We start from the raw sequence: 27,581 nt of genomic DNA, 5'->3' as shown, positions 1-27,581 counted from the left end.
TTTCTGGGGAAGCTTCTAAAAATCTTCCTTCTGGGGCTGGCTCTGCTCTTTGTTCTACATGTCATCTTCTTCCTTTCTAACAAGGAGTTTATCCAAAAGCTAAAGATTAAGATACCTGGAAGGGAAGAGAAGACCTATCTACTTTCTTCAAGGGACAATTCAACAATGAAACTTCAATCTCAGTGGATGATATTAAGTGATTTGGGTAGGTTTGGACTTCTTTGAATCACAGATTATGGGAAAGAATCAAATAGAGGGTATATCTAGTGTTTCTGTGGTTAGGATTTTCGCTGAGGGCATTGGCAGTCATGGAATATACTTTAAAATGTGCCTAAAGATGGATTTTTGGTCTCTAGTTGCTCAAATACAAATTGTACTATATGAAAATGTAAAAAGTACTATATACAAATGCTACAATTACTAATTAGTCATTCTACAAGCATTTGTTACGCACCTACAGTATATCAGACACTGTGCTGAGGATGCAAAGAAAGAAAAAATCTCTTGCTTTCAAGGATTCCTTAGGCTAATTTCTAGGGTAGATAAAATTACTGTAAAAATAAGATATAAATTGGGTATATAAAAGGAAGGTTTTTACCATTAAGGATTACCAAGAAAAGCTTCTCACAGAAAGTAAGATTTTAACTGGGACTCAAAGGAAACCAAGAAATGGTTATTACAGGGGAGAGAATTTTAGGCATGAAGACAACGAGTTAAAAATGCTCAAAGTCTGGAGTATTTTGTGTGAGAGCCAAGAAAAAGACAGGTCACTGGACTGCAGAGAGTATATGGCAATTGATGTGGAGAGTAAAGTGTAAAAAAGACTAGAAATTTAGGATGGAGTGAGACTATAAAGGGCTTTGAATGACATGGATTTGATATTTTGTTTTGGAGGAAATGGGGAATTATTACAGTTCATTGAATAGAATGTATCCAAAGATTAGAAGAGAGGTTTTGGAACACATCCAATTAATCAATTCCTCATCATCCTTTTAGTATATTGTTTGTACCAGGAGCAGCAAAGTGTGGGAATCATCCTCAAGGTAACTCAAATTGGTCTAAGGAACCCAAAACTAGTGGGAAGAAGCTGCAAGAAGATGGGTTAGTGGTAACCATTGTGTGGTAATTGTTTTTTTAGAGAATTGTGATTTCTAATGGCTTTTATGCTCATATTCTGCTGACTTTGTCCATACTTTGTATGGAAGGATGCTTGATCTATATTCCTCTTCCTGGGGTTCTCAGAGCTAGATTATGAGTAGATACTTCAGATAGAAATATCTCAATTGGGGAACTTCCAGATTCCTGGGGGTGAGGGGAAAGATGGGGGGGGTTGTTCCTAAATAAAGTCTGCAGTCTTCCCGATTCATTCATTCATTAAATGAGCAATCATTTAGCACCTATAGATGCTGGCTACTATGCCATATGCACTGGAGATACAAAAACACAAGACAACATCTGACCTCAAAGAGCTTACAATTTTTCAGAGAAAAGAATCTATATGCAGAGAAGTAAATTCATAATATGAACAAATTAATTTGGGTGAGATAGAGAGCACTAACAACTGAGAAAATTTGAATGCTCTGTTCTCCTTTGACTTCTGTGACTCTGGTTTTCCTCCTGCCTTTCTTTCTCTTTGTAAGCCTCATCTATTGTTTCTCTCCCCCTAAGCATGGGGGGGTCACCCAAGTCTATGGCTCCTCTCTCTACATTCTTTTGGTAATCTCATAAACTCACAGGCATCTAATTATCTGTATAGAGATATCTCCTAAACATACATAAGTTAGTCTGAATCCATTTCCATTCCTATATCTCTAACAGCCTGTTGGTCACTTTCATTTGGATGTCCTATTAATACCTCAAACATTCCAAGTACAAAATAAACTAATAAGATGATTTTCTTAAACTTGCTATAAACATCCTTGTTTTTGCTTAGGGCATTATATGCATAGTTTTCTGATCTTGGGGTTATTTTCTACCTTTGGTGAGTAGCATGGAACAATGTAAAGCATTCTGGATTTGGAGTCTGAAGGCCTGGGATTCGAATTCTAGCTCCACTATTTACTTCTCTGTGTGACCTTACATAAAGTCACTTGGTTTTTCAAAGTCTGTTTCCTTATTCATAAAATGAGGGAGTTGGACTAGATCAAAGCTTATTAAATTGTAAGTTGCAACCCCATTTGGGATCTTGTAACTAAATGTGGGAGTTATAAAATTATGACTTATTGTCAGTAAATGCTTGATTTGTATATTCATGTTGTAAAAATATATAAAAATGTAAAAATTTCTTGGGTTAAAAGGGATCATGGATGGAAAAAGTTTAAGAAGTCCCCTTGCCTAGATGACCTTTAAGGTCTCTTCTGTATCTTTGTCCTCAAATAGACTACAGGGAAATTCTTTACAATTCTTAGCAAATCACCTCACAGTCTTTCATGGTATTCTTGGGGAGAAATTGGAGAGAGAGAGTCTAGACATGGGCAAAATTACATGAATTTGAATCAGATTGAATGGCCAGAATCAAAAAGTAATTTGTTGATTAATGGTTAGATACTACCTTGTGGAGGGAGTTCTGTTGAATTGATCCAGGTGCTTGGTCTTTGGTAATTTGAATTTTTTTTCTTCAATTTCTTCCATTTTTTTTCAATGACTTGAACAAAGATTATAAGTGGGAAGGGACTAAGTGTTTTTATAGTGCCTATTATGTTCCAGACATTGTGCTAAGTTCCCTGTGAGGTAAATGCTCTTATTATCCACATTTTACAGCTGAAAAATCTAAGGCTGAGAATTTAAGTGACTCACCTAGATTCACACAACTAGCAAGTGTCTAGGACTCAGGGGTCCTCAAACTTTTTAAATACGGGGCCAGTTCACTGTCCCTCTGACTGTTGGAGGGCCGGACTAAAGTAAAAACAAAAACTTTGTTTTGTGGGCCTATAAATAAAGAAACTTCATAGCCCTGGTGAGGTGAATAAACATCCTTAGCTGCCACATCTGGTCTGCAGCCATAGTTTGAGGACCCTTGGACCATATCTGAAATCAGGTATTCCTGACTCCAGATTCAGTACTCTATCTACTGCACCACCTGGCTACCTCTAAATGGTGTGCTTGTAAATTTTCAGAAGATGCAGCTGGGAGGCATACCTATCACTTTGAATAACAGAGTCAGGATACAAAAAGATCTCAAAAATCAACTTGACACTATTTTGGCTGAATCTAATAAGATAAAATTTAACTGAGATAAATGTTTAAAAAGTCAATTTCTTAAGTACAAGCTACAGCTCATTCACTCATTCTCCCATTCAAAAATCTGGCATTTCAGTGGACTGCAAACTGAGTGTGAGTTGATAGTGTATTAAAATAGGTACTGTGATGTTAGACTGTATTAAGAGGAAATGTAGTGTCCAGAACTAAAGATTGAAAGTTCCACTGCACTCTGCTCTGATATATACAATATTGTTATTGTTTTTGATTCCAACATTTTAGGGAAGAAATCGATAGATTCCAAAGAAGCAACTGGGATAGTAGTGTTGAGATCATATTACATAAAAATAGTTGAAGATAGCTTTAGCATGTGGAAGATAAGAGTTAGAGGGTACCTGGTACCCTTCAAGTAGAGGCAGCTAGGTGGCACAATGAATAAAGTGGACCTGGGGTCAAGAAGACCTGAGTTCAAATCCATCCTCAGATGGTTGGCCCAGTATGACCCTGAGCAAGTTACTTTGCCTTGTTTGCCTAGATTTTTCTTAATTATAAGATGAGGTCATAACAATACCTACCTCCCAGGGTTGTTGTAAACATTGAACATATAATATTTGTAAAACAATTAACATAATATCTGGCATGAAACAGATGTTCTATAAATGCTAGTTATAGTTACTATTAAGTATTTAATAGGATATCAACTGGAAGAGAAATTAGACCTGTTCTTTTTGAACTCAAGAGGAAGATCTAGAAAAAGAAGCTCAAATCTAGAGCTGTATTAAAATAAAAAGGGAGCAATTTGGGAGGTAAAGGGTTCCTCACATTGGAAGGTTTTAAAAACCAAGCTAGATGAACCCTTGTTTGCAGTTTATATGCTATGGACTTATCTGGATCTTTCTCTATCAGTAAAGGAAAAGGAAAGAGATTTCCTTGTTAAAATGGGCTTGCAGCTCACCTTTCTGGTCAAGGTTTCTGGATCTTTGCACTCCCTAGTCAGAATTCTTGATGTTTGTTTAGCTAGTTTTACAATCCACCATTTGCATTTTGACTATATTTCCAGACACAGGCTTTCTGATCCTTTCAAGATTCAGTTTTCCCATTTTCTGTTCTCATCCTGATCTCTTGGTCTTAATTCTTTCAGATTGTTTCTTGTGTTTGTAATGATAGATTGCTTTTTGGTTACCATCCATTCTGTTGTAGTTTGACAGAGATTGATCTAGACCTGACAGCTAGTCACATAACTCCTTGTATCTTGGACCCACTTATCTATTTGCTTCTTTTTTATTTCTTTTTTAAAATTTTATTTTGCTTCTTAATAGTATTTTATTTTTTCAAATACATGCTAAGATACTTTTCAACAGTCACCTTTGCAAAACCTTATGTTCTAAAATTTTCTCTCTCTCTTCAAGACAGCAAACAATCTGATGCACATTAAACATGTGCAATCCATCTAAACATATTTCCATATTTGTCATGCTGCACAAGAAAAATCAGAATAAAATAAAAAAGAACATGAGAAACAAACAACAGCAACAAAAAGGTGAAAATACTATGCTATGATTCACATTCAGTTTCCATAGTTTTCCCTCTGGATGTGAGTAGCATTTTTCATGACAAATCTTTTGGAATTTTCTTTACTCACCTCATTGTTGAAAAAAGCCAAAATTCATCACAATTTATCATTGTATAATCTTGCTATTACTGTGTCCAGTGTTCTCTTAGTTGTGCTCACTTCACTTAGCAGTATATATAAGTCTTTTCAGGCTTTTCTGAAAGCAGCTTGCTTATCATTTCTTATAGAACAATGACATTCCATAACATTCATATACCATAACTTATTCAGCCATTTTCCAACTGATGGGCATCCACTCAGTTTCCAGTTCCTTGCCACTACAAAAAAGGACTGCTACAAACATTTTTGCATACGTGGGTTCCAATTTTTTTTAGGGCCAAGTGGGACATGAAAGAGTCATGGGGACTCAGTGGTTCTTATGAAAGGGGACTGGTAACTTATGTGAAGTATAAATAAGACAATATTAAATAAGTGCCACATTTTAAGAAAGATATTTACAAACTACAGTGGTTTATTAGGGGTCTGACTGATTAGGGGTCTAGGTACTATGCTATATGATGATTGAAAGAAACTTGGAACATTTCACCTAGAGAACAAAAGATTTAGGGAGGACAAGATAAAAGTCTTCAAATATTTGAAAGTCTATTAGTGGAAAAGGGACAGTAGACATGCTCTTTTGGTTTCAGAAGGTACAACTAGGAGTAATTGCAGAGCAGATATATTTTTAGTTTGATATAAGGAAAACTTCCTAACAGTTTTGCTGTTGTTCAGATGTTTTTCAGTAATGTTCAACTCTTTGTGATCCCATTAGTGTTTTCTTGGCAGAGATTTTGAGTAGTTGGCTATTTCCTTCTCCAGTTCATTTTACAGATGAGGAAACTGAGACATGTAGGATAAGTGACTTGCTCAGGGACACATCTAGGAAGTATCTGAGGCTGGATTTGAACTCACAAAGATGAGTCTTCCTGACTCTTGTCCTGGCACCCTATCTATTGTGTCATCTAGTTGTTCTTTCTTAAAATTAGATTGATTTAATAGTAAAATAGTAAGAATTGGAAGGTAGTAGTTTCCCTTAATTTTCTCCTCTGTATATGTGTGTTTATGTGTATTCACACATGTATATATGTATATATGTGTGTGTGTATGTGAAGTATGTGTATATGTATATATTATGTGTGTATATAGCTCTCTCTCTTCTCTGTCTCTCTCTTTCTCTGTCTCTGTCTCTCCTCTTTGTGTTTTTCTCTTCTCTCTACTTCTTTCTCTTTCTCCTCTATTACTGTTTGTCTCTTTCTCTTTCTCTGTCTCTGCTTCTTTCTGTCTCTGTCTGTTTATATCTCTCTCCCTCTCTTTCTCTCAATATTATAATACATCTATTGCCTACCATAGGGTTATCATGAGGAAAATGTTATATAGGTGTGTGGAACTGTTATCTTTATTTCTGACTGGGGTAGGGGGCAGCAACATCTTGAAATTATTTAATAGAATTTGAACTGAATCTTGAAGGATAAGTAAGGTTTCAACTGACAGAGAGCTAAGAGGTAAATGCATTCCAAGTATAAATGATGGTGTGCACAAAAGCATGCAGATGGGCACAAATTCCACACAGTGGAGCTCTTTGTATAGTAGGATTTTGGCCCAGGGCAACAAATTTAAATCTAGTTCTTAACCTCCTGTTGTACCCTCTTTGGCATTCTAGGGAAGCCTATGGGAAGCCTTCTTAAAATAATGTTTTTAGATACATAAAGAACATAGCTTCACAAAGGAAAGCTAATTTTTTTGAATCACAGTTATAAAAATGTATTTAAAAGTTCATGAGCCTTAGATAATGAAATCTTGATAGCAGAACCTTCCTGGAATACTTCCTCAACTCTCTTCCACTCCCCAGTTCTCTTTCATATCCTTTCAGTCTGAAGTCATATTTTATTCAGCTTGTTTCTCTATCCAAGACTGAACCTCAAGTGAGTTGACTTTTGCCTTGGTCCAGGTGAAAATTTTCCTAGCTGATTCATACTAACATTCGTTAATGTGATTTTCCTTGCTAGATAAAGGCTAGACATCTAATAGATTCCCTCTAAGGATGACATACAAATCAGAGCAGGTTTGGGCATGGATCCAAACAGTTTTAAGGAATATTTCATTTCCTCAGGAGGCAAGGACCTCTTGATCTTTGAATGAATCTAGAAGAGGGATAGAAACATTTATTTGATTGTGGTTCACCTGAATATTTTGTTTTTCTTCCTATTCATCAGCTGAAAACTCCGTGAGAAAGGCTATGATATATGAAGACATGATACAGGCCAAAGCTGTGAACAAGTCTCCAGTGAAGGTGGAGACTAGAAGGAATGGTGTTTCAGCATTTGTGAAAGCCAGAACACATAGAAAGCTCCAGAGGAAGCTTTTCCCAGATACAGCTCTTTTCAAAAAGTGGGGCGATAACTTGACCAATGCCCAGCAGATCCAAGCCTTCATACTCTTCTCCCTGTATGGTTACAATGCTTACCTCAGTGACCACCTGCCATTCAATCGATCCATTCCAGACACTCGTCCTCTCAGGTACATTAGAAATGGTATTGGTTTACCCATCTCTAAGCAGCCTCTTTTTAATTAGCGGCTAAATTTTTAGGGAAGTAGAGAAAATGGTTTGAAGAACAAGTAGAGTAGTAGAGCATGGCCTCTGGTTATCCCGGAACTATTTTGTTTCCTATTTTAGTGAGGAGTAAATGAAGATTTACCTTCAAAATTACACAGAAGGTAGAAAAATACGGAAAATTCATAAGGTGACAGAGATTTTAGAGTAGTTAAGATCTCTGAAATTGAGCAGACTGAAGCATACTATTTTCATTTGTTGTTGTTTTTTCTTTCTTTCTTGGGTTCTGTTTCTTTTCACAAATTGACTAATGTGGAAATATGTTAAAAAAAAAAAAAAAGGAAAGTAAACATCCACTGAAATATAAATAATCTCTCCCTCATGACCAGAGAGATTTAGATTAGCAAAAACATATAGACAAATTCCTTGGCTGTCACAGTTTGAATTTTTTATCTAGAAATGCATAGAAATTGTGCTTGTATGACTGAGATACTATTCAATTATGCCTTTTAATTGAGGGAGATGAATTAGATGACTTTTGGAGGTGCCTCCAAACTCCCAAATTACATAAAAATTACAAGATCTTTTACAGGTGTCTTGAAAAGAAGTACCCCCAACAACTTCCAACCCTCAGTGTTGTTATCTCATTTATGGATGAAGCTCTGTCTATTTTACAACGGGCCATTACCAGTATCATCCATAGAACCCCTTCTCACCTGCTGAAAGAGCTCATCCTTGTGGATGATTTTAGCTCAAATGGTAAGTGAAAATTGTCTTTGGAAAGGGCTAGAACTAATTAACTAGAGTTAGCTAAAAGAGAATGCTGGGGAGATAGAGAACACTAATGTGAATATGTAATGGTACCTGTTCATATTGAGTTCATTTTAATGAATTCCTATCTATGGGAAGGATCCTCTAGGAGTTTACAGAAGGGGAGAGATATAAGGGAAGAGGTATTGAACTGGTCACTTGCCAATCAGGATTCCCAGGAAAGGAGTACAAACAACATAATTAGAAAAGAGTTATACAGATTATTTGTTCAACAAATCAAGAAACAAAAAAAGAAAGGCAATATGGCCTCTGGATAATTAGAGAACTTATCTTAAAGTGAGGACCTAGATTCAAGTCTTATCTTTGACAAACAGTGACTGTGCTATCCTAGAAATCTCAATGTTCTCGACAACTCTCTAGTGCTATAGGGTACAACAAAAAGTGTCAGCTCTCATGGATAGAGGTTTTTTGTTTTTTATAATTTGTTTCTTATACCAACGAACGATTGGTTGTTCATTTAATTTCTACTGTTATTCAGTCATTCAGTCATATTCGATTCTTTGTGACTCCATGGACAGCACTGTCTCCCACTATCTGTTGAAGTCAATCCAAGTTAATATTCATTGCTTCCTTGACAATATCTTACCCCTCTGCCATTCTCTTCTCCTTTTGCCTTCAATCTTTTCCTTTTTTAAAAAATAGTATTTTATTTTTTTTCCAAATACATGCAAAGATAGTTTTCAACATTCACCTTTGCAAAACCTTGTGTTCCAAATTTTTCTCCCTCTCCTTTCTTCTCCTTCCTCCCCATGACAGTAAGCAATCCAATGGAGATTAAATATGTGCAATTCTTCTAAATATTTCCATATTCATGATGCCAAGGGGAAAAAAAAAATCAGCTCAAAAAAGAAAAAAAATAAGGGAAAAAAGCAAGCAAATAACAACAACAACAACAACAAAAAGAAGTGAGAATATTATCCTCTGATCTACATTCATAGAACACATAGTTCTCCCTCTGGATATGGATGACACTTTCCATCCCAGCTCTTTTGGAATTGCCTCAACTGTTGAAAAGAGCCAATTCCATCACAGTTGATCATCTCATAATGTTGTTACTGGGTATTTTTTTTGGCAAAATATTTCCATAAAAATCATGTTGTGAAAGAAAACATAGATCTTCCATCTTAACAAAAAAGAAATATCTCAAGAAAAATAAGAGAGAAAGAGAGGGAAAAAGGGAGGCAAAGAAGAAGAGGAGAAGGAGGAGAAGGAAGAGGAGAAGGAGGAAGAGGAAGAGGAGGAGAAAAAGGAGGAGGAGGAGGAGGAGGAGGAGAGAGAGAGAGAGAGAGAGAGAGAGAGAGAGAGAATATGTTTCAATTTGTATTCAGACACAGTCAGTTCCTTCTCTGATATGGATAGGATTTTTCATCATAAGTCCTTCAGAGTAGTCATGAATTATTGTATTGCTGAGAATAAATAGCAGTTGATCATTCCAGAATATTTCTATTACTTTGTATAGCATTTCACTTTGCTTGAGTTCATGGAGAACTTTCCAGGTGTTTTTTTTTTTTTTTAATCTGAGAGAATCCTGCTCATCATTTTCCATAGAACAATATATTCCATTATAATCACATACCACAATTTATTCATCCATTCCCCAATTGATGGACATCTCCCCAGTTTCCAGTTTTTTGCCCTGAGAAAAGAGCTGCGACAAACATTTTTTGTACATATAAGTCCTTTTCCTTTTTTAAAAATAAAAATCCTTTTTGATATTCATTCCTAGTAGTGGTATTGTTAGGTCAAAGGTTGTGCTTGAATTTATAGCCCTTTGGGCATAGATCATATCTTTTGATCATTTATCAATTGGGACATAGCTCTTATTTTTTATAAATTTGATTCAGTTCCATCTATATTTTTGAGAAATGAGGCTTTATCAGAGAAACTTGCTCCAAAATTCTTTTTACAGTTACAACTTCTAACTGTATTTTTCCCCTCCATTTATTTTATTCTTTCTCTCCTTTCACCTTGTTAATTCTCAAAAATGTTTTGCTACTGACCACTTCCTCCCCCAATCACCTTTTATCACCTTCCCCTCTTCCCAGATCCAATTTCCCTCCTATTTTCTTGCAGAGTAAGATAGATTTCTGTACCCATAATGAAAGTATATGTTATTTCCTCTTTGAGCCAGGTCTGATGAGAGTAAGATTAACTCACTCCCTTCTCCTTCCCCTCTTCCCTTTTATTGTAAAAGCTTTTTTTTCCCCTCTTTTTTATGGTAGATAATTTATATTCCACTTTTTCATTGTCCTTTCTCCCAGTACATTCTTCTTTCACTCCTTAATTTCATTTTTAGATATTCAACTCACACCTGTGCCCTCTGTCCATATATCCATTCTTAATAATGAGAAAGTTTTAGTGAGTTACAAATATCATTCTTCCATGTAGAAATATAAATAGATAAACTTTATGATATCCTTTCTTGATTACTTCCTTATGCTCCTCCTGAGTCTTGAATTTGAAAAGCAATCTTTCCTCTTAGCTCTGGTCTTTTCATCACAAATGCTTGACCTCTTCCCCTGAAAGATTATACTCAGTTTTGTTCCGTAGGTGATTCTTGCTTGTAATCTTGCTCTGGAATATCACATTCTAAGCCCTCTGGTCACTTAATGTACAAGCTGCTAAATTTTGTGTCATCCCGACTGTGGCTCCACTATACTTGAATTGTTTCTTTCTGGCTGCTTACTAGATTTTCTCCTCGACCTGGGAGTTCCAGAATTTGGCTAAAATATTCCTGTGAGTTTTCATTTGGGGATCTCTTTTAGGAGGTGACTGGTGGATTCTTTCAATTTCTATTTTACCCTCTGTTTCTAGAATATCAGAACAGTTTTTCATGATAATTTCTTGGAAAATTATGTCCAGGTTCTTTTTTTGATCACAGCTTTCTAGTGGATCAATAATTTTAAAATTATCCCTCCTGGATCTGTTTTCCAGGTTATTTTTTCCAATGAGGTATTTCACAATTTTCTTTCTATTTTTTCACTTTTTTTGGTTTTGCTTTATTGTATCTTGATTTCTCATAAAGTCATTAGCTTCCATTTGCTCAAGTCTGAGGAGCTCATCTTCCAGTGTCATATCTGTTAATCCTTTAAAATGGTCCTTGAGATTTTCCTGCAAAGATACTGAAATGGTTTGCCATTTCCATTTCTAATGAATCACCTTTTGCCAGAACTTTTCTCTATGATCTGTCTGTCTTAGGTATCACTGCAGGGCATAACTTATAGTTTCTTGAACCATTTAAATTCCTCTGCCATGACAAAACAGTGATCCAGGAGAGGGATTTAGTTACTATATAATTTTTAAAAATACTTAGGATTTATAGTACTTTAAAGTTTGTGAACTGTTTTACATATTATCTCATTTGATCTCATAACAACTCTGAGGTAGATGCTATGATTATCCCTATTTTACAGATGAATAAAGTAAAGCTAAATGACTTGTCCAAAATCTTGTAAGATCTTACACAGATCTAGTAAGTAGCCAAGGCAGGAATTCAAACTCAATCCAATACACTGTCTACTGTACCATCTAGCTGCCAAAAAGACAGAAAGTTCTTAAACAGTGACTTATAACTAATCACTGTAGCTTTAGTTCCTTCACTAGATGATAAAATCCTTGAATAGTCTTCAATCCCAATAAGTTTCTTTGTGATACCTCTCATAGATCAGCAATTGTTCATAGGCTACAGCCCCTTGAAAGTGGGAATCTATATCTCTAACTATTGGGAATGACATCCTAAATTACCCCCAGACCAAAAGCACTGTGTGCCATGGATTTGATTTCTTCATTCTGAAATAAGAATGAACAAAGACTTTTTTTTACTTGGTTATAAGGTGGGAGTTGAGGGAGTGGAATTGGGGTGGGGAGAGGGTACATTATTCAGATCCACTTAACTAAACCAGCCTAAAAGAAAAGGATAGATTTATATAAACATACATGAGTATAGACTTGTCAGGATTTAGCTGCCTTTGCTTGGTATAAAGAGGTAGAGAGGTTTAACAGTAGAAATGTTGTTTGGCAGGTTGGTATCATAGGAATCAGTTTTGTTTTTCATTGTGTAGGTTGTATATATATGACCGTGTATTATGTGAAAATATATCATGGTTGCATGAAAATCCTTCATTAGAAGTAATATTATTGCATCCAGAAATTCTGTAAGGATTGTTTTTGATTGACAGAGGACCTAAAGGTAAATCTAGACAAACAGATCCAGCTTTACAATCTCAAGTATCCTGGGCTGCTGAAGCTGATTCGACACACTGAAAGGAAGGGGGTAGCCTCCACTCGCTTCTCTGGGAGTCAAGCTGCCACGGCAGACATAGTAATCTTCTTGGATGCTCATATTGAAGTGAATATTGAGTGGTAAGTTGCTGTGGGTTTGTCCATATGGGAAATAGAAGTCATTAGGTTTACATTTCTTCATGGGTAAGATAGAGTAGAGATATAAGATAGCATTAAATTCCTATTATCTCCATTATAAAATGAGATTTGCCTGGATAAAACTACAATTCTCTTCATGGAAAAGGCTTGCAACCCCTGTGCTTGCCTTTGGAATCACCCTTGAATTAAGAACACTGCTCTGAGAAAGAAGTTTAGATTCCAACTACTCTACAGCCAATAATATCTCTTATGGCAGTAAACAGTGGATGATAGGACCTTTGTCTATCTGAACCTTCTAAATACACTGAATAAACAAATAATGTTGCTCAAGAGAAGGAGAAAAGTACTTAATAACGACTTGATATTTTATATGATTTTAGAAGAAATTTTCAGCCAAGTGCAAATCATCAAAAATAACTTCTATAAATTAAAAATGTAATTTTTAACATAAAGACAGGAATACCAGTATTTCTGGAAAGAAAATGGAGTTAGATTAACAGCAGCTTCCATTCAGGTACCATATATACAGGTACCCTTTTGTTAAAGGGGAGAACAGAAGATTGCTGTTGCCAATGAGAAACTGTTCTGCCCCAAAGAACAGAGAATGAGAGAACAGAGACAGTTAAGCAGGAGTTGTGTGGGAGTAGAAAGAACTATGTGTCCTTAAGTCTTATTCAATTTTTTTTTTTTGTTCTAATAGGTAATATATTAGTCCTCCAGTTTGTAACTCCAGCACACCTTGAGCGTTGGAGACATTATATTTTCTGCATTCCAATTTTTCTGTCTAATAGTGTTGTACTTTTAAAAAGGATAACCCAGTTAGATAACCCTAGGCAAGTCCCTTAACTTCTCAACTTCAGGTTCTTCATCTATAAAATGAGAGGTATGAGACCACTGTCTTTTAAGGTCTCTTCCAACTCTAAATCTATGATCTTATATGGTGGATTGAGGAGGTTGTTTTCTATTGTTAATGGGGTTGGATGTGACTTGCTAGGGTCACACAGATATTATATATGCAAAGTGGCATTTGAACCTGTTACTTTTTTATTACAAGTCCAACATTTAATTCACTTCTTCAGATTAGTTCACAAGACTAAATGCTTTTTCAAAATCTTTTTTTTTTCCTGAGTTTGAATTGGAGAAGGATAAATAATTTGTATATTATCTCATAGAGTTACAAGATAGCTATTGAATGCTTGATATCTAAGATATTACCAGTGATGCCCAATTGGGATAATCTGATTTATGAGAATCAACTATGCTGTGGCAGAGTATCTTCAGGCAATCCATGGTCCTGATTTAAATTTATGACCTAAGATCTCAGAGATTCCTGAGTCAGCTTTTGTATTGGTAGCCTGAATATCCTGGCTCATACCCAGAACTGCATGGTAGGAGAAAGTACAAAAGTGGAAGCTTAGGATACCTTTTTACTCTTTATTATACCTCACTGAATTTTCTAACCATAATATAAACTGTCTCTCTCATATTATCCTAGGGCAGAACCCATCCTAGCTCGGATTCGGGAAGACCACACTGTGATTGTGTCACCCATAATTGACAATATTCTTTTTGATACCTTGGAAGTGAATGAGTCTCCACTGATGCCTATGGGATTTAGCTGGAAATTGTTTGGCCATTATGACTATATGTCAGTCAACTCGAAAGATAACACTATAGCAATAAAGTAAGTCTGGAGAATTTACAAAAGAAAGGTATTCTCTGGGAAGTGGAAATACTAAAGTTGGGTTTGGTTTAACCAACCATCAGTGCTCCTTCAGTTATGCAGGGCCTTCAAGATAACTTGCGGTCCAGCTCACTGACTTTGGGAAGGACTGACCTTAAATTGTTTTATTTTGTTTTTAAAGATCTCCAAGATACTAATTTTCTAGTCAGATTTTCCTTACCTTCTCCCATACCAGCCTTGTTTCCCACACCCCACATCTAAATCCCAACCTTCTCATTCCTTAGAAGAGAAATACCACTTTTGACTCTTATGTATTCATTCAGGAGTCCTGCCATCATGGGTATCTTTGCTGCAAACAGACTGTTCTTGGAGAAGATTGGATTCCTAGATACCGGGATGCTATTTTATGGAGGAGAAAATGTAGAACTGAGCCTGAGGGTATATTTCTTCTATTCTTTCAGTTTCTGTTGTAACTCCAGTTCGACAGGGCTCAAACTGTCATTTAATTTTTTCAAATAGCATTCTATAATATATATTTGATTGGAGTTGGGAATAATCTGTTTCATTAGCATTCTTTCATTTTTAATTAAGTGTTAGATAGTTTTATAGTTATTTTATGGCATTTAAGTTTTGGTCCTCTTACCATCCCTTTTTCCTTTTCCTTACACTTTTCTTTAATATTTTTTATTTTTTCATATGTACTTTGTTATTTTATCTAGTCCTATAAATTGTACAACTTACCCAGTATCTTGTATATTGTAGATACTTAAATGTTTGTTGAATTGAATTTAGTATCAAAGTATCATAGATTGAAATCTGAAAGAGATGTCAGAAGTCATCTGATCCAATGCTCTCATTTTATAGATAACAAAAATAAGAAAGACCTAGAGACATTAAGTGATCATCAGTTGTGGAAATGAGGATGAGAGAGTTTGGAGATGGAGTTTAGAATCATTGGGTAAAGTCCCTTTTTCTAGTAGTAGAAACTAGGACAAATTTCATATTGTCAAGTGACCAAGAATCTTTCAATTTTGTAGCTGCAATTGTTGTCTGAAGTGATCTCTGAGCCCAAGAATATAAAATCTGACACTGCTTCCATTTCTTCTGCATCTATTTTACAGGAAGTGATGGAAGCACTCGCCAAGATTTTAGAGATTTTTTTAATATTAAACTTCAAGTCAGCTTTTACACTTTCCTCTTTCACCTAGAACTTTCAATCCAGAACTTAATCTTTTGCCCTCTCCATTATTCCATTATTGGTTTGAGAGAGTTCCTACAGAGTTTGAGTGCACTTCTCCAGCTACGTGTGTGTGTGTATGTGTGTGTGTTGTGTGTACATATACATTGGAATAAATTCAAAAGGACTAGCATTATTAGTGCGCTTCTTAATTATCTCACATGACACATTGTTATGTATGTATCCTACATTGTCAGTATCTTATGATATCATTCCTTAGACTAGGATTTATATAGAAAAATAGATAAGAATCGCACAGAATGAAAAAGTGTGGGTCAGGTCAAATCAGTACCATAGGTAGGAAGTTCCATATGGATATAATTAATCTATAGGTCAAATATAAAGGCATATCTGCAAGGGAAAGCAAGAAGAATGATTATTTGAAAGACAGTACAGAACCACTTTTCTATCATCTCATAGAGACTTTTTAAAAATAAGCCAGAGATAACCTGCACTTTTTGTATTTTTCCTGATACTAGAAGGGATCAACAGGGATCTTTTTTTCTTATCAATGAGGAAAAGTTTCTTGCAAGAGAAAGGATTTCATGAGTTGTTTGAAAGAGAGGGAAAAGATTTATAGGATAGGTTTTTCTAGAAGAGCATCACAAGAGAAAGTTTAAAAGTGGAATTTGAATGAAAACTTTTAAAACTAAATGGTACTTAAATGTAACCTTGTTTTGGACACTATATTTTTATTTATATATTTTAAAAATTGTATTTATTGAAATAAATATAAAATAAGAAAAAACAGAATAGAAAAATGAAAGACAGAGTAGGAAAAAAAACCAAAAGGAAACAAAACATTGTCATGTGCCCAACAGAACCTCAGAGAAGATTCAAAATCTGTAACAATAAGTTTCCATTTTAAGAATGCATGTATAATAGTAGAAGAAATTATATTAAGAATGTTCATCTTTTCTTTGCTTCCGTATAGATTATTCTTTTGTTCTCTGTTGCATACTTTTTTTCTTTTTTGGGGGAACAATATATTTTGCAATTTACCAAACCTCATGTGGATACATGGTTGTTTTTTGCATGTAGGCATGGCAGTGTGGAGGGAAAATTGAGATCTTACCATGTTCTCGGATTGCTCACCTTCAACGAGCCCACAAACCCTATTCTCTGATTATTTCACCCCTCATGAAACGCAACGCTCTTCGTGTAGCTGAAATCTGGATGGACAACTACAAATACATGGTGTATTTAGCTTGGAATCTGCCTTTGAAGGTTTGTAATGAAATTCAAAATAAGTAGGGACAAGCAGAAGGGTAGAAAGAGTGAAAAGGCATGAGCAAGATTTGTGGGATATTCTCCCTCTTCCAGAAAACCATCTTATGGAATAATTGATTTCACATTTATGTGTGACAAGGTATCAACTCTGAGACATCCACAGGGTTATTAAGCAGGCCCTGTCTTCCTATGAATGATATTATGAAGGAGGTCAGAAATTCAGAGTTCTGCCATTTGCCATTATTATTTAGTTACCAGTTTATGAGAATAGCTAGTTTGGTTCAAGAATTATACTGTCCCAAAATAAAAGCTGCCTGGTATCTATATTTGTACTTGGAGCAGGCTACTGTTTGTCACTAGTCATATTCAGAAGTGTGTGTGTATCAATGATCTAATGGGCTTAATCTGCTTACCCTAAGGTCTATTTGTCATATTCAGAGTACCATGACTTTTACCTGATGAAAAAGAAAATTTTGGAATGGGATCTGATGAGATAAAAAAAAAAAATCAAATTGAGAGGAGAGCTAGAAATTGTAGTGAATAGCTGTGAATTATGTGTTAAGGTAATGTTTTTAGGGAATGTATGTTATATTGGATATATATTTTCCTTATTCAAAATCCATTGCACAGTCTAAAATATTGGTAATAGATTATTATTAATATATTGTTTGTTGTTTTTCAATCATTTCAATTACATTCAAGTCTTTGTGACCCCTTTTGGACTTTTCTTGGAAAAGATACTGGAGTGGTTTGCCATTTCCCTCTCCAGTTTAACTGAGGCAAGCAGGGTTAAATGACTTGCCTGGGATCACCCAACTAATAAGTGTCTGAGGCCAGATTTGAACTTAGGAAGATGAGTCTTCCAGGCTCCAGGCCTATCACTGTGTCTCTGCACCTCTTAGCTGCTAGCATATCATTTAAATATCATTTATTCATTATCCCCTGAAAACATTGGCACAATGGGAAAACTGTATATTCTCCTCCTTAGGAGGATCCTTCTTGTCTTCATCTATAGTAGATAAAGGGGAGAAGGTACTATTTTATCATGTTTCTTTGATCCCTTTGACAATCTTGTGAAGTCTATGAACTCTTCAGAATGATGTTTTTAAAATAACAAATAAATTTTAAAAAGACAAAGGAAATAAATAGTATTGAAATGTTATAAAAATATAATCCCCCACAAATTCATGGACCCCCCAATTAAGAATGGCTACCTCTATAGTGAACCAATTTTTCAAGAATGGTCACACCTAGAAATTCACATATGAGAAGATAAAATGAATTAAATTACATAAATAATGATATTCAACTTTAAAAACAATTACTGATTGAGTTAAACTTGATAATAAGATATATTATTATGACCAGTTTAAACAACTAGTTTTTATAAATGTCCTTTTTTATGGTTTTCTTTGATATTCTTTCCTTCTCCCAAAGATCCATCCCACATAATAAAGACAATTTTTTTTAAGGACTAAAATGAAAAAAAAGGAAGGGGGGGAATTAGTATGATTGATCAATATATTGAAAAAATCTAATAGTATGTGTAAATGAGCAACTCTTTTGGACCTCCATCCTCTGCAAAAAAGGCTCATATTTCTTCTTATAAGCTATACTTATTCTTTGTAATTTTGCAGCATTCACTTTTCATTTTGGGGTGGAGGTGTTATTCTCAATTTACATTGCTTTCTTGACTCTGATTATTTTATCTGTGTCATTGTGTGCTTTTCTTTTCATGCTTTTCTGTATTCATTCCATTTATGATAGTAGAGTGATAGCACATTATATTTATGTATCACAGTTTCTTTAGCCATTCCCCAATCAGCAGACACAGAAATGTTCATTTACACAAGGACAATAAAGCTTAGGCTTTTCTGGCTTACTACTTGATGTGTGCTTGTTAATTAAAAAAAAAAAAAAAAAAAACCACAAAACTTATCTAAGAATTTCAACTAGTTTCCATGTAACTTGAAAATTCCATGCTGAATTTCTGCACTCCAAAGTCATGCCTTGTTTTCTTACCCCTTGCTGATATCCAAGAAGATTGAATTGACTTGGCCATAAAGTAGTATCCATCCATCCGTCCGTCCGTACATCCATCCATCCATCTAAAAGCGTTTATTCTAAGTGAAGGTAAAAATAAATTGAGCACAATGCTGAATTTAGGAGATAAAAGTAAAAACAGTCGCCATGCTTAAGAAGCTTACATTCTAGCAGAGGAGATGACATGCATATATAAAAGCCAAATGTGCAAGTACATTGTACAGAATACATAGTACATAGAAGGTAAGTTTAAAAGGAAAGTCCTGAGTAGCTGGGAGCAGAAATGGAGAACTTTAAATGCCAAACCGAAGTTTGAAGTAATGGGCAGCCATTAGAGTTTATTGAATGTGTGTATGTGGATGTGTGTTTGTGAGTGATATGGTTATATCTGTGCTTTAGAAAAAATAACTGTGTTAAGCATGTATTGTAGTGTGAAGAGACTCAAGACAGAGAAGCCAATTATTAGATTATTTTAGTAGTTCAAGTGATGAGCAGGTGAGTGGAGAAAAGAGAATAGATCTAGGAAATGTTATGTAGAAAGAATATTTGACAACGAATTGGATTTGTGTGGTTAAGTGAGAGCAGGGGTGAGGAGTTTAGGATGACCCTGAAATTGCAAGCCTGGTTCCTCTGACAGAATTAAGGAAGTTCGGGAGAGGGATAGGTTTTAGGAGAAAGATAATGAGTTCTGGTTTTAATATGTTGAGTTTGAAATGCTTATGGAATATCTAATGACTCATGTGAAATATTTAATATGCAATTGTGAATATCCAGTAAAGGAGATTGAGAAAGAGCAAATCATTAAGAAAAGAACCAAAAGGGAATAGTGTTGTTAAAAAAAAAAAAAAACCACACACACACACACATGAAAATCAAAAACTTATGAGGAATGAATATTCAAAAGGAGAAGGTAATGAAGTATTACATGCTTCAGAAGTATGAAAAAGGATGAAGACTGTCAAAAGACCATTAGACTTGCAAGTAAGGGATCATTGGTAACTTTGGAGAAAGTAGTTTCAGTTGAATTGTGAAGTCAAAATCCAAATTTCAGAGAGTTTGGAAGAAAGTGAGTAAAAACATATATAAACTATATCAAATTGCTACTGTTTTAGGAAAGGAAAGGGAGGAACATTTGGAATTCAAAATTTTGTAAAAATGAAGGTTAAAAATATTTTACATATAATTAGAAAAAATAAAATAGTATTTAAAAAGGAAGTGAGTGGAAAAGAAGTGAAAACATTAAATATACAGAAGACAATTTCTAGGGGTTAGCTCACTAGAGATAAGAGATATAAGATCACAGTTAGCACAGATGATAGGATTTGGAGAGGGCAAGTTTTTTTAAAGTATGGAATTGACTTGGAAAATTTAATAGGCAGTAAGGAAGGAAGGTGTATGTAGAGAAAAAAATGAAGATTAGAGAAAGAATGGGCATGATTATGGGAGCAATCTGTTGAAGAATTTGTTAAAGGTTGAGATCACAGATGTATGTAGAGGAATTGGCTTTTGCAAGATAAAGGGTCATCTCTGTGTGAGAGAAGAATAAGTTAGTGGAGGAAGACATCTGAAGGATATGAAGGATATGAAGTAAAATTCTCGGTAAAACTTTATGCTTTTTGAGTTTTTGGTCAATATGAAGTGAAGTGGGAGATATAAAGTGGGATACAAATACTTGGAATAGTTCTTGTGGGAATGAGAACAAATTAAAGAGGAGCAGAAGGTTTACTTTGCAGCAGTTGAGATTAGGTAACACAAATTTGTAGTGGGTCCAATCAACAATTTCATGTCATTTTCCAAACTCCATTCAGGAGCATAAGAAAGGGAGGTAAATGATGAAATAATCCAAATTTGGGTGTTGGCAAGTTCACAGAACAAGGAAACAAGGAATTGGGATGTGAGAGCAGAGGATAGCATAAAGTTGAAATGGTTCACCAAAGAGTAGAGAGTAGGAAGGGAAAAGAGTATATAGTTAGAGTAAGGGTGATAGTCTGAGAAAGTGCTGAGGGATGGAAATACTGGAAGTATTGGAAGTCATAGTTAAAATGAAGAATAGGATTAGGAATAGAAGGTATAGGAAAAGATGGAATGATAAAAGATTATTACTATTCGAGTACTTCAATGTGGAAGTGAAATGTGTAGGTGCTGGCAAGATTAAAATTATGTTAGCAGAGGTAAAGTAGAAGTATCAGTCATGAGATGATTGAAGAAGTAGCAAATTGTACACAATAGAGTTGCAGTTTCATGAGCAGTCATCTTTTTATTGTACTATGTTATGGAAATATTTTTTAATTCTATAAATTAAATATTAAATAGATGAAAAAAAATTGAGGGAGTATCATTCTATCTATTGAATTCCTCTAGTATGAGAACAGAATTTGGAATAGAGAGGGAGATTTTAAAATAGCTACTAAACTCCCTAAGAAAGCAAGAATATGTCCTAGAGGTCCATGGATAATAGCCACCAAAATCCGGATTCAGTGATAAATTTGGATAGAACATCTTAAAAAAAAAAGAGTTTGCTAAGTGATGGCAGTAGAGATAGAGAGAATTGGGAAGTGGCAATAAGGAATAAAGAATATTCTGTTTTCCCATACTCACTGGGATCAATGAATTGTTATTCATGAAAGAAAATAAAAGGATGGCCTCTGATGCTATCATCTGGAAGGATTTGGGTTTTGGTGAGTTTGAAGATGGGAGATGGAAGAAATAAGAGAGAAAGAGGTTTAAAATGAAAGCCAAAATTTGTTATTTGTGAATCTGGAATCTAGGATAACTAGTGGCCTTTTTAAAACATGTGAGCAATATGGCTCTAATCTTTATTTAATCTTGAATGAAATTGTGACCATTGCTTATGGAATGATCTTTAGAAAAACAGGCTTTTTCTTAAGGTAAAGGACATGAAGCTTTATGAGCAATGTAGAATGGCCTCTCCAAAGCAGATGTGGCAAATATTCATGATGTCAAATGAGCTGACATGGATTTCAAGGCTACAAGCTACTGCTGCTCCCCTCTTCCCAGAAAAACTCCAGAAACTCCTGAAAAATACTCATTTGCTTTAAAGAATGACCACTAATCCTGATAGGGATCAAGGGGTTATGTATTTGAAGGCATGAGTAGGTCTCTGAGGCATATTATTTATTTGTAGAATCATGGAATAGATTTTGGAGAGGTGTCTTCTAGGATAGAACTCCGCAAGAAACTGAAGTGTAAAAATTTTGACTGGTACCTCAAGAATGTTTATCCAAATCTTATGCCACTTCAGAACATTGTTGGCTATGGATCTGTGAGTATATAAAGTCCCAAACGTTCCTCTATTATTTAATTTATTTTCTTGATCTTCTTTTTAAAGTTTCTACTTAATTATCAGTACTCTATTGCCTCCATGATCAGGATTTCCTTTCTTTTTTAAGAATACTATTTTACCTCCCATTTTTGCCTTAGGCCCCACATTTTTATCTTTAGTATCCCAGCTACCTAGGATTTTGTTTAAGAAATATCCATCATCTAATTTTAAGCAAAGATATCTTCCCAAGAATGCCTTTAGGAGTGGGTGCTGGGGACAAGTGAATATTCCCATGACATGGGAGCACCAATCCAGCAACACTCTGTTAACAACCTTGTATCTTTCTCAAAAGCTAGAAAATTGTTTCTGGCCCCCATATCTTTCTTGACTTTTAGCTAGATTTCCTCTTGTTACTCACTCAACAGTATGAGAATGAAAACTCTAGACAGTATTATTTCTTTCCTGTCTATACTCACCAGGAATGGCATCTTTTTCTTCTACAGATGAAAAATTCTGTGAATAAAATGATCTGCTTGGACCAGGGAAACATCCAAGGAAACACACCAGTCATGTATATTTGCAATGGATTCAAACAACAGGTATTCTTCATAGATGAACATCCCACCATAGGTTGCAACCTATTATGGCTCAGCCTCTTGAAAGTGTTACTGGTTTTCATCAGGATTGAAGGGATCTGGAATTTGGTTTGGGGCTGGGGGGAGGGAACATGCAGGGTGAAGGAAATCAATAAATCAAAAGATCACTCCATAAGCAAAGGTCACTCCATAAGCAATATTAGCCAGATCCTGGATTAGATATTGGGCATATAAATATAAAAGTGAGACTTCCTGCCCTCAGGAAGCTTACATGCTACTTGGGAAATAAAGCAAATGTCAGGAAATAGTAGTTGGGGGTGGGGGGTGGGGGGTGGGGAGGGAGAAGCATGAGTCTAATCATAGGCACTATGAGTGAAACAGTAGTTTGTGATTCTCTTGATTATTGATTAGATTATTGTTCCCTAAACAAGAACTGGAAAGTGAGGGGGGCCACAGTATATGTATAGCAACAGGGTATATGGTAAGATTTCCATGCTGGCATCTTTTATATCTAGGTATTTGACTATGAGATAAAGCACAGATTGGGACCAGCAAAATATACAAATTGACATAAACAGTGATTCATCCTCAAATTTAGTTTCCCTTTGCCCCAGGGTGTTTTAAAACTCAATATCTATACTTTAAATAGCACTTTGTACAAAGTACACTTAACCAGTTGCTTAGCAAATCAGTGAAGACCTTCTCCAGACCATGATAGAATGATTTTGTCAGATTCATGTGGAGAACCTAGGATGAATAGGCAAATATATTGTAGTTCTATTTTTTGTCCAGAATGAGAGCTTTCTAGTGAAGGGCATATATGTATTATCTCTTCTAGTATAATAGTATCTATTCTCTGTTTCTTTTCAGTTTGTATACTACCACTTGACTGGAGAACTGTATGTTGGACAGCTACATGCAGAAATATTTTCAAATGATCGGTGCTTAACAGATCCTGGAGAAGGATGGAAGCCAGAATTAGTATCATGTCAAGAAGCAATACTGAAAAGGATGTACATGTATTGGGATTTTAAGCAAGTAATTATAATATTGTCTTATTTGTATGCATGGACAAGCCATTTAGATTTGATATATAGAACATAAATTATTGATGGTTTTAAAGCAGTTTTTGAGTGACATGATGAAATCTAGGTTTTAGGAAAATAGTTATTTATAGCTTGGATTGAAAAGAGGAAATAATGCATGTGGGGTGGAGTATGTATGTGGAAATAGTTAGGAGGGTGTTTAAGTAATCCAGGCATGAGAAGATAAGAAATTCAAGTAAGGAGATCACAGTGGAAGTGGTTTTATTTTTTTTTAAAAAGATTTTATTTTTTTATATTATTTTTATTTATTAAAAATTTTCTATAGAACTACTTTTACTCCCAGAGAGTGATTTAATACAACAAAATACAACAAAAAGTATTTTTAAAGAGAGAATAAAAGGAAAAAATTAACATAACCAATTAATATGTTAAAAAATTCTGAAAATATGTACAATACTTATGCACCTCCCACTTTTATAAAGGAGTGGATTGGGAGTATTCTCTAATATTTCTTCTTTTGAGTTACTGATTAATTTTTGTAAATTTTGCAACATTCAATTTTGATTGTGTGTGTGTGTATGTGTGTGTGTGAGTGATATTTTTTTCACTTACAAGGAATATGTTTTGGAGACATTTCAGGAAGAATTCTGACAGACTAGATTGGGAGGTCAAACCATGAAGGAGAAATTGATAGTTATGACTATAAAAGTCCTACTTTTTGCTGTAAAAATTTAATTGCCTATGTTCAGTCATTTTTTATAGTCCTATGTCTGATTGTTCATGACCCCATTTGGGGTTTTCTGGGTACCATTTCCTTCTCTTGTTCATTTTACTGATGAAAAAACAGTGCCAGGCCTGGCGATCTATATTTTGTGCTACCCAGCTGTCCCAAGTGCCTAAATATAGATCCTTTTAATCCCACAAATAAATTACATACTTTTTAGTGCTCCTTTCTCAAGTATTTCTGCTCTGGCTATCTTCCACTCTTCTCTAACTCCGACCTCATATTAAAGGATCCCAACATTTATGTTGATGTTCTTTGAAACTCCTTAACCTCCCAATTCTTTGGTCTCTCCAAATCCTATGACCTAGTCATGTACTGCACCTCTAATGCACATAAGAATAAACACATCTTGGATCTTACCAAGAAGACATTTCTTCTAAAACATGGACCTATTTGCTGCATTTGACGAGAAATCTATTTACGTAGATTATTGAAATATTTTACTAATTAATTTTCATGTTTCAAACCTCTATGTATTATGTTATATATAGCTGCCGACATAATTTCTCTTAATTATAGAACTGACCATTTCACTCCTGTATCCAATTAATGCAAGTGGTTGCCTCTAGGATAAAATATAATTTATTCTACCGAGTTCTTAAAGCATTTCACAATCTGGTTCTATCTTTCTTATATCTATATCTATATCCACATACATGTACAAACACACACAAACACACATATATATCCCCTACTTATACTCTGCATTCATCCCAAGGTAATTTTCTATTTCAGACATAGCACCTTCTATCCACCCACCTGTATGACTCTACCACAATTGGAATATAATTCCTTCTCTTCTTTCTTCAAGAGTTCAGGTACCATCTTTTGCATGAAGTTTTTTCAATCCAAGAACTTGTTCCCGTCTTGCCTCCTTCTCTATCTAATATTTAATTACTTTGTATTTTTTCTATTTTTGTTTATTCTGTATGTGTGCTATAACAAGTTTATATATGTAATAAAATTAACATAAACATATACACATGTGTGTATAATTGTATATTATATAAATTCAAATAGAGAAGAAAACAAATACATACTCAAATACACATACATATTTATTTTCTTCATTTGGATATACGCTCTTTGATAAGAATAATTTCATTCTTTGAATTTGTATCCCTAGTGCCTAGCAGAGTGCCTAGAATATAGTAGGCAATTAATAAGTGATTTTTGATTGATTGGAGACTTACTATATTGGACTCATTGTGCTAGGCAATGGGGGTACAAAGATAAGAAGCTCTCTGTGTCTTTAAAAATTTGTGATTTATGGGAGAAGAAAAAATCCACAACCAAATATAGAATGAGATCATAAGCTCAGTGATTTAGAGCTGAAAGGAAGGTTAGAGACTATCTAGTTTAATACCAGGGAATCTTCATGAGTTCATATCCAGCTTCAGACACTTACTATCTGTATGATTCTGTACAAGTCCCTTAACCATGCTTGTCTCAGTTTCCTGAATTGTAAAATGGGAATAATGATAGCACTTACCTCACAGAATTGTTGTAATTATTAAATGAGAGACTATTTGTGAAGCATTTAGCACAGTACCTGGCACATAGTAGGAGACATATAAATGCTTATTCCCTTCTTCCCTTCCCCTATTTGACATTTGACATCTTTATAATTTGACCTCTTATTATTTTTTCAGTCTTCTCACTCTTCAGCACCCCTTCAGGCATTTTATGATCCAGCTATAGTTCCTACATCATAATCTTCCATCCATTTCTCTTTTCCATGCTTTTGCCCTGAGTATTCCTCATGCTTGAAATGTTTTCCCTTACCTCTGCCTCTTAGTTCCCCTGGCTTCCTTAGAGAATAAATTTGAATCCTACCTTCTGCAGCAGTTCTTTTCTTGTTTCCTAACTTCCTTCCTGTTTGATATTCTGCTCATCTAAGATCTATATCTCTTGTATTATTTAGTTTTTTACATGTTACATCTCTCATTAGAATGTCTGCTCCTTGAGAGGAGAGATTATCTTTCACCTTTTATTATATCCTCAGTGCTTAGTATAGCACACAATAAGCACTAATGGTCTAGAGAATCCTGGGGATCTCTGAAATCCTTTTAGAGGGTCTACAAATTCAAAAATAGTTTTTATTTCCAATATAGTAAATGTCTATAAATATAATCCAGATAAACAAAAACGCTTTGGAGATATCCTCACTAATTTTTAATAGGATAAAGATACTGAAAACAAAAGTTTGAGAACCACTGGACTAAGTTATGGGGGATCAGATCATTTTAAAGAAGCGTTTTTTCAGCCTCTGTCAGAGAACTATGGGTAGTTAAAATATTGGGACTAAGGCAGACTCAGAAGCTGCTTACCTACAGATTCAGAATCAGGCTGGGTTCATATTATAATTTGAAGTCAGCACTTCTTTTTTTCCATCTCTCCACATCCCTGGCTCTTTTGGAACATCTATATACTAGAAGCTTTTGACTCACTTGAGACCCACAGTGAATGTACTGGGGAATTTTTTCTTCTCCATTTGAATTTCATCTAAAGTAACATCTTAGGGAATGTGCGAGTCTCTTACAAGCAGTTTTAGCCATAGTAGTGACCATGGATATGGGAAAAGGAGAGTTGGAGGTCTGGAATATTTCAGTGTTATTGATTCTTGTCTCTTCTTATCCAGGGAGCATCAATCACCAACAAGTACACTAATCGATGCTTAGAAGTCAGTAAGCGTTCCCCAGTTTCCCATGTACTTATCCTCCAGAGATGCACCGGACAAAAATGGAGTATCCAACATACTGTCAGAAATTGGGAGAGCTAAAGTTCCCTCAGTAAGAATGGAGCTGGAAGTAATAACATAAGGCCCTGGATTTAAGGATAGACACATGTCCCTGATGAGGAGACTCTGCTTTCAAATCTGTTCTGAGCAGGATGCCATCTTCCTATATGTGAATAAAAGTATTGTTGACAATGTGATGGAAAATGAATGTCATAGTGGTAAATGAGTTATATGAATGTTAAATGAAAGAAATGCAGCTTGTGATGGGATTAGAGGAGGCCAAGAATGCTTTGTTTTCCTATGATCCAAAGAATGCCTTAGGATCCATTCCAGAACTCTCTGTTAAAGATTCACTGAAATGCAAAA

At 35.0% G+C, this 27,581-nt stretch overlaps 1 protein-coding gene across 3 annotated transcripts; it reads left to right on the top strand.

Moving 5' to 3' along the window:
* Window positions 1-27,581, top strand: LOC127539322 (probable polypeptide N-acetylgalactosaminyltransferase 8). Of its 3 annotated transcripts, XR_007947903.1 has the most exons (12): window positions 1-205; window positions 7,024-7,327; window positions 7,954-8,120; window positions 12,371-12,554; window positions 14,068-14,256; window positions 14,580-14,694; window positions 16,535-16,720; window positions 21,912-22,049; window positions 22,553-22,648; window positions 23,516-23,683; window positions 25,211-25,293; window positions 27,117-27,213. XR_007947903.1 is itself a non-coding variant. In XM_051963477.1 (11 exons), exons 1-11 carry the CDS (start codon window positions 166-168, stop codon window positions 27,154-27,156), a joined length of 1,623 nt encoding a protein of 540 aa, XP_051819437.1. In that variant the 5' UTR covers window positions 1-165; the 3' UTR covers window positions 27,157-27,251. The 3 variants fall into 3 exon arrangements, 2 of the variants coding, with proteins under 2 accessions (XP_051819437.1, XP_051819436.1); XM_051963477.1 differs by lacking the exon at window positions 25,211-25,293 and having other exon boundaries at window positions 23,516-23,679; window positions 27,117-27,251; XM_051963476.1 differs by lacking the exon at window positions 25,211-25,293 and having other exon boundaries at window positions 13-205; window positions 27,117-27,581.

This window comes from Antechinus flavipes, chromosome 5 (assembly GCF_016432865.1).
Source record: "Antechinus flavipes isolate AdamAnt ecotype Samford, QLD, Australia chromosome 5, AdamAnt_v2, whole genome shotgun sequence".
Taxonomy (NCBI): Eukaryota; Metazoa; Chordata; class Mammalia; order Dasyuromorphia; family Dasyuridae; genus Antechinus; species Antechinus flavipes.
Note: the sequence above shows the minus strand (reverse complement) of the source record. Positions and strands in the feature narration are given on the sequence as shown.